The sequence below is a fragment of the Leishmania braziliensis genome, chromosome 9 (assembly GCF_000002845.2).
Source record: "Leishmania braziliensis MHOM/BR/75/M2904 complete genome, chromosome 9".
Lineage (NCBI taxonomy): Eukaryota > Euglenozoa > Kinetoplastea > Trypanosomatida > Trypanosomatidae > Leishmania > Leishmania braziliensis.
In genome coordinates, this window is record NC_009301.2 from 400,594 (window position 1) to 407,979 (window position 7,386).

At 59.2% G+C, this 7,386-nt stretch overlaps 2 protein-coding genes and 2 non-coding genes across 4 annotated transcripts; 2 read left to right on the forward strand and 2 right to left on the reverse strand.

The window, feature by feature from the left end:
* Position 1: 1 nt before the first annotated feature.
* LBRM_09_1070 (surface antigen like protein) lies at positions 2–313 on the forward strand (the record flags this gene model as incomplete). The annotated part of the gene is made up of 1 exon (XM_001562671.2): positions 2–313. A coding segment is annotated over one exon (312 nt), but the record flags the coding sequence as incomplete, so codon positions are not given.
* Positions 314–2,900: 2,587 nt separating this feature from the next.
* On the reverse strand, positions 2,901–2,972 carry LBRM_09_tRNA5. Its single transcript has one exon. It is a non-coding gene; the product is annotated as a tRNA-Glu (tRNA).
* Positions 2,973–3,361: 389 nt separating this feature from the next.
* LBRM_09_tRNA6 lies at positions 3,362–3,433 on the forward strand. The gene has a single exon. It is a non-coding gene; the product is annotated as a tRNA-Arg (tRNA).
* Positions 3,434–4,400: 967 nt separating this feature from the next.
* LBRM_09_1080 (conserved hypothetical protein) lies at positions 4,401–6,242 on the reverse strand (the record flags this gene model as incomplete). The annotated part of the gene is made up of 1 exon (XM_001562672.1): positions 4,401–6,242. One exon carries the CDS (start codon positions 6,240–6,242, stop codon positions 4,401–4,403), a length of 1,842 nt encoding a protein of 613 aa, XP_001562722.1.
* Between the last annotated feature and the right edge of the window lie 1,144 nt (positions 6,243–7,386).

Below are 7,386 nucleotides of genomic sequence, written 5' to 3' on the forward strand. Positions count from 1 at the left end.
GCGACTGGCGCAGTCTTCACTCACGCGCTGCACTCCGACGCTGCTTCCCTCACGCGCACCGCGTCGTCGGCGCCACCGCGTGGCTGCCCTTCTACCGCTCCCCTGTCCCTCCCTCCCACCATCTTGTGACTCTCTATTCCCCCCTCCCTCTCCTACCCCCAAACATCCTCGCGAGCACCCAGTCCACGCCCACACGTCGCTCCTCCACCAGCATCGCACGCCCGCAGTTCGCTACACCGCCGTCTCGTCGCCTACACCCCCCACCAACACCCCCCGCATTCGTCCTTCCCCCCTCTTGCTCTCTCAACGATGACCTCCACTCGGAACAAGTTCCTCCTGGCGCTTGTGGCCCTCGTGCTGCTCGCCACCTACGCTGCTGCGGTGAAGGGCGACTGCACTGTCGAGAACTGCGCGACGTGCCTTGAAGAGGACGCCACCAAGTGCGCGGAGTGCAAACCTGGCTACAAGCGGACCGACGCAGGCACTTGCGAGGCGATCTCCTGCGATGTCCCGAACTGCGCGATGTGCCTTGAAGAGGACGCCACCCAGTGCGCGGAGTGCAAACCTGGCTACAAGCCGACCGACGCAGGCACTTGCAAGGAGATCTCCTGCGATGTCGCGAACTGCGCGACGTGCGCTGCTGGGAGCACCACCCAGTGCGCGGAGTGCAAACCTGGCTACAAGCCGACCGACGCAAGCACTTGCGAGGCGATCTCCTGCGATGTCCCGAACTGCGCGATGTGCCTTGAAGAGGACGCCGCCAAGTGCGGGGAGTGCAACAACGGCTACAAGCCGACCGCCGGAGGGCTGTGCGAGCCAATACCGCCCTCCTCCTGCTATGTGGAGCACTGCAGGGAGTGTCAGGGGTGGAGCCCCTACCATTGTGGGTCATGTGAGCCTTACTACCTTGTGGCCCCCGATGACCGCTGTGAGGAGATGGTGTTCCCCCCCTGCAATGTCGAGTACTGCGAAAGCTGCCTAAAAGATAACGAGAACTACTGCAGAATCTGCGAACCGCGCTCCGTGCCGAAAGGCGAAGGGCAGTGCTGGAAACCTGTGGACCCCCTCTGCAATGCCAAGAACTGTGCGCTCTGCCATTCGTGGAACACTGATGCCTGCAAGAACTGCAACCCTGGCCACAAGCCGACCGACGCAGGCCAGTGCGAGGCGATCTCCTGCGATGTCGCGAACTGCGCGACGTGCGCTGAGGGGACGCCGCCAAGTGCGGGGAGTGCAACAACGGCTACAGGCCGACCGCCGGAGGGCTGTGCGAGCCAATACCGCCCTCCTCCTGCTATGTGGAGCACTGCAGGGAGTGTCAGGTGTAGGGCCCCTACCAGTGTGAGGTATGTGAGCCTTACTACCTTGTGGCCCCCGATGACCGCTGTGAGGAGATGGTGTTCCCCCCCTGCAATGTCGAGTACTGCGAAAGCTGCCTAAAAGATAACGAGAACTACTGCAGAATCTGCGTACCGCGCTCCGTGCCGAAAGGCGAAGGGCAGTGCTGGAAACCTGTGGACCCCCTCTGCAATGCCAAGAACTGTGCGCTCTGCCATTCGTGGAACACTGATGCCTGCAAGAACTGCAACCCTGGCCACAAGCCGACCGACGCAGGCCAGTGCGAGGCGATCTCCTGCGATGTCGCGAACTGCGCGACGTGCCTTGAAGAGGACGCCACGCAGTGCAAGGACTGCAACGCCGGCTACAAGGTGACCGACGCAGGCACGTGCGAGGCGGCATCGGACGCCGCTGCGGCCCCGCACACTGGCGTTGCCGCGGTGGCAGCACTGGCGGCTGCTGTGGTGGCCTACGCGCTGTGATGGCATGGGTGAGCTGGCGGGGCGAGGCAGCTGAGGAGCGTGCAATGTAGCTGGCTGTGTGCCCAGTGCTGGCGCTGCTGTTGCTGCAACGGGGACCGTGCGCTGGCTCTTCTGCTAGCGTGGGGTGGGTGGGCGTGGGCGTAGGTGCTGCCTGTAGACGCCCTCTCCATGTCCTCCCTCCCTCCCCCACGCTTGGGAAGCGCACCGCACCTGAGCTCATGGATGGGACACGACGCGCGCATGCCTGAGGACGCGTACACCGGCCCCGGCCTCCTTTGGCCTCCTTGCTCGTTGTGCCCTTCCCCCGTCCTGGGTTTGTGCTCCCTCTTCCGCACGCCGCATCCGCCAAGTGCGTCTCTTACTTCGTTGGCGGGAGGTGGCTGCACGGAGGCTGCCTTCGCACTGGAGAGGCCGGGCAAATGGGACCGGACGGCACGCGGAGGTGACCTCCTCGCGCCGGGCACGACGGTGGCACGAGAGCTTGTGTGGAAATTTTGGTGAATGTTGCGTTTTATTTTAAGGTGGATATGGGGAACGATGAGTCAGTGGAAGAATAGCCTATGCTATGCACGCAATTTCATAGCAGCTGATGCTCACGATATGTGCTATTGGTGGTGGAGTTCACCCGTTCGCGGTTATTTAGGGATTGTCCCGTATACGATTGGATGGCGCAAGGCGCTACCTTTGCTCGAGATAGTGGGGACTGTGGCGGGACTTCTCGAGCATCATTGGCGTGATGGTCTGGAGGGGTTTGGATAATGAAGCGCTGAATGCCGACGCCCGCGTTGGGGAAGTGTGCGGCATCGCGTGCCTTGGTGAACGCAGTGATTCCAAATCATTTATCTCAGCCTTCGGTGCGCCGCATTTTCTACCTCACGGGAATGCATACGAGGCCCCTCGCCTTCGTCATGTGCTACACCGAGGACGACGCCAGGCAGATCACGGAGATTGGAGAGGGTCGGGGAATGCTGCACTGGGCGGGGACGGTTGGCTTGCCCGTGTTTGAAGGATGCAAAGGGAGGTCGAGGGAAAGAACCTGTGACAAGCCGTGCTTGCAAATCACGTGGCCCTTAAAAAGGGCTCCGATACCGGGAATCGAACCCGGATCTCCTGGGTGAAAGCCAGGTGTTCTAACCGTTATACTACATCGGATTCACGAATTAGCTCTACTGTACTTTTGGGGGAAGATCTTTTTTGACGCTGCAAAAAGGGTGGGGTACGGCACTCAGGGTTCCCGAGTCATCACTGACCTCAGTACTAACTGAGCCTGTGAGTGCTTAACTTCACAAATCGGACGGGATATGGTGTTTTCACTCAAGTATGGTCGTACTCGATCTTCGGGGGACTGAAAGCGGGCTTAGTATTGTCACAACACTGCTGCGTGTTTGAAAAAGTACGACGGGCGGGGATTGAACCCGCGATCTCTCGCGTGTGAGGCGAATGTCCTAACCACTAGACGACCATCGCGTGGAGTCAAATGCGCGATATTTAGCGGTTTTCAGTTAGAATACTCCGGGCGCTTTATTATATGCTATTTCGGAGACGTTGTGGCGCAATGGAAGCGCGTCGGATTCCGGATCCGAAGGTTGTGGGTTCGACCCCCATCAGCGTTGTTTTTTGCTTCTCGAGCACATCAGAGTGTCCAGTGTATTGAGGATGGCTAGTTTATTCATCGGGGAAATAGTTCAGTGGCAGAACATCAGATTGTGGCTCTGAATACCCGGGTCCGATTCCCGGTTTCCCCTCTTTTTTATGTACCGGTGGTTAGGCGGTTTTGGGAAAATGTGTGGGGGGGGGGGGGTGCGGGAGCTAGGCAGGGTCGCCGCAGGTCCATGGTGTGTTTTCTTCTTTTTGCGCCGCCCAGGCGATCTCTGACGCGAACGGCGAATGTATGCTGAGCGCGCGGTGCATGGGGGGACCATCTGCACAAGCAACCCCTCCTCCAATGACATCAGGCAAGAGAAAACACGAGGACCGGTCATTTTGATTCAATAGGGGGAGGGTGAGGGGGACAATAGCAACAAAAGGTAAAGAGAGCCGGAGGAAGCCGCCACCGACCCACACAGGCACACGAAGATGATGGTTGATGGTCAATGCCTCCAGTCACGTAAGCGCACCATTGCCGCCAAATAAACGCTAGCACTTGCGCACGTCGCTGCTACTGTTTGCCAAACTGAATCAAGCAGAACACAAAGAGAGAGGATGGCGGTGTTGTCCACCCTATCACCTTATCTTGACCGTCTCTCGCTGTACATCGTCATGCCACGCATAAATGGGCTCGACTAATCATCACTGCGATGACGAGTTTTAACTAGAGTGGATACCGGGCGTCAATCATCGCCGCACTGGGGCGGCTCCATTACCCCCCCCCCCCCCCCCCAAAAAAAAAACATCGGACAAGCAACCGCACAGAATGTCCGCACCGATATTGCCTGCTGCAGAGGGCAAAGGAAAGTAAGAAAAGAACAGCACGCAGGGCAAACGACGCGATGAAGAAGGCAAGGGAGGTGCTATACTAAGAGAGACACATTGCGGCGTTTCATCTCGTGCTCGCCTGCGTGCCGCTCCTCTTTGTCCCCCTCACGCGAGATGGCCGTTGCCACCAGCCCCGCTCACCTCAGTGTCGCTGTTGCTCTGTTGCTGAGTGAGCGGTGCGGTCTCAGAGGCGTGCACCAAGTCCTCCAGCACCGCTACAGCCTTGCGCAGCGACTGCAGCTGTGCCATCGGTATATGGCGACGGAGGCGCAACTGATAGTAGCTCGCAAACTCGGGCTCATTCGGCGGGAACACGTACCAGCTGCGCTTCGGCTCGTCTAGGCGCTCGTACCGATTCACGCCGTTGAGTTGTAGCAGGCATTCCACTGTGAAGGTGACGCCGAGGATAAAAGACAGGCATCCCATCAGGATGAATATGACGCCGAGGCCTATGTTGGGGCCGCCAATCCAGTTGGTGTGCTGTAGCACCACGCTCTTGCGGCCACGGAAGCTCACCACGTCGTAGAACTCGCTGATGTCCACCAGGTACGTGCCGGGATAGAGTGGCATGTCGATGATACGGTACAGCTTGCGAAAGTTGGACGTGAAGGAGGCTCGCATCCACACCTGCAGGTCGTAGTCGGAGGGGTCCGGCAGCGAGTGACCCGGCTCGTCCAGGTACCAGCCGTTGCGCAGATACTCGTTCGTGGTCGGGTACGGGTAGTAGAGCGACCACCAGTCCTCACGCAGCGTCATGTTGTGGAAGCGAATATTCCTGTCCGCCTTCCAGCTGATGCCCATCTTGGAACAGCGGTTCACTGCCACGCTGCCGTCGAGGGGCTCGCCTTTCAGCCCAAAATCGGTGCCGTTGCAGATCAGCTCCACCGGAGTCGTGCCATCCACGCCACCGTGGAGCACCGGCACACCACTGATGCTTGCTTGCAGCACCTCCGCTGGTGTCAGCTTGCGGTAGAGAACGAACGTGTCGTTAAACTTAGACCACGGCGCGATGCCGCAGGGGTTGTACGTGAAATACCTGGCCGGCCGCGTCACTTGCCTCCCGGTTGCATCGGTGATGGTGATGGGGGTTTCACCCTTGTTATTGCGGAACCCGGGGTACGTGTATGGCTGACACGTGTACGTCTTGTCAATAGTGGACTTGCCCCTCAGCTGCGAGTTGGAGCGGCCGCGGTGGAAGTCGCGGTGATTTTGGTGCATATTAGAGATCTTGTAATACATGTACACCGGCGCCAGGATGCCGCGGCTGATGTTGATCTCCAGCCACGTCCGTGTGCCTTGCGCGTGCGTCACACCGTCCGCCGTGAACTGCAGGATGCCTTGGTTGATGTTCACGCTCGTATTCGACGGCACGTACTGGTACTGGTGGATGTGGCTGTACTCCTGCTCGATGATATGTTGTTGACGTCCTTTCACTAGCACTGCCCCCCCCACGATCAAGAAGGGTACCATCAGGACGTAGAAGATGGGCACGAGAATGAAGGGCGATGGGTAGTTGAAGACACCGGGCAGCGTCTGCTGCGAGAGTGGGTTACCACCGTAGACGGTGCGCCCATACTCGTGCACGAACTCTGGGATGAGGTTCTTCTTCAGCCATCGCTTTGCCCGGGCGCTGCGGCTTTTGGAGTAATCCGCCGAGGCAGCCGCGGCATTCGCTGCGCCAGTGACACCCCCACGATTGCCCACACGGCGCTGCTCATCGTCACTATCGGAGCACGACGACGATGACCTCGGCGAGGATTCGCATGCGGAGGAGGAGTCTGCGGACGACAACACCTCAGAAGATGTGCTCAGCGGCGACGCATCTCGCTGCGGCGACCAAGGCGTTGTCCCTGCAGGCGAGAAGACGGGTTTACCACCACTATCTTCCGGACCGCCATCGCTGGCAGGCTGCGGCACAGCTGTGGCCGGCTTGCTGCGTTGACGCATTGACTCCGGAGGCGGCCGGTAAAGAGCAAGGCGAAGAGGGTGAGAGAGCGAACCTCTCCCTCAGACGTCGACTCCCTTCTCCCCGTCAACGGCCGACAGAAGCACACACGCGCAGAGAGAGAGAGAGCGAGAGGAGGCGAGCGAGCAAAGGAACGGCACAGGCTCTCGCCAGGAGAGCGTGAATGCGCAAACTTGAAGCAGCCGTGAAGCAGTTTTGACACTGCCGCCCGCAACAACGCGAACACTCACGCAGCGACGAGGGGGAGCAGAGGTCCGCGGAAAGCGGCGAGGAAAGGGTGAGAGGAGGAGGGGGAGGAGAGAGCGCGGGACTTTGGGATCGAATAAGGCAGACAGCGAAGAGAGTCAAAGGAGAGCAAGAAAGGAAAGGTACGAGAAAGTGCTGTTGTAAGCCCCTGGGTACAGGGAGTAAGGGGGAGAGACAGACAGCAAGCTATGGCGGCGGTGGTGGCTGCTGATGCTGGATGGGATGGAGGAGTGCGTACGTAGGTGATCGCATGTAAAGTGAATATAACGACAACGAGGAGAGACGCCCCACTTACTCGCAGGCCAGACACGCCCAGGCAAGCCACGAGGGATAGGAAGAGGGAGGGTGACTTGCAGCGAAGACAAAACATACACAAGAGGACCGAAAAGGATGAGTTGCGGCTGAGCAGAGAGTGGTGGGTACCCATGTCGCAAGGCCGCTTGCCCTTATCCACACAGGTAGAAGCCCACGCCAGCGGCTCTAACGGACCTTCTCGTGCTCACCTGTGCGAGCTTGTCTGCACTGCAACGCTGAAAGCTAACAGCAGTGTAGACAGAGAGAGGGCGCTGTACCGTCTTGGTACGTGAAGTGAGGGTATGAGGTAGAAGCCAACCGGCCAGCGTAAGCCTCCGCTCTAGCTTCTGTTTCCTTTTTCCGTCTTCAAGTCTTCTCACAGTCTGGATGGACGCTGGTGATGGTGGTGGGGGAGATGTGTGAGCAGCGGCAGCGACAGCAGCGGGAGGGATGTGCTTCCCTCGACAACACAGAGCCCAGCGAGACAACCCCGCGCACCGCTGAGTGGGGTTGTCTCGAGCGGCGGAATATCCAGGAGCGGATAGACTGAGAAAGGAGGTGAGGAGAAGGGGGTGGCTTTTCACC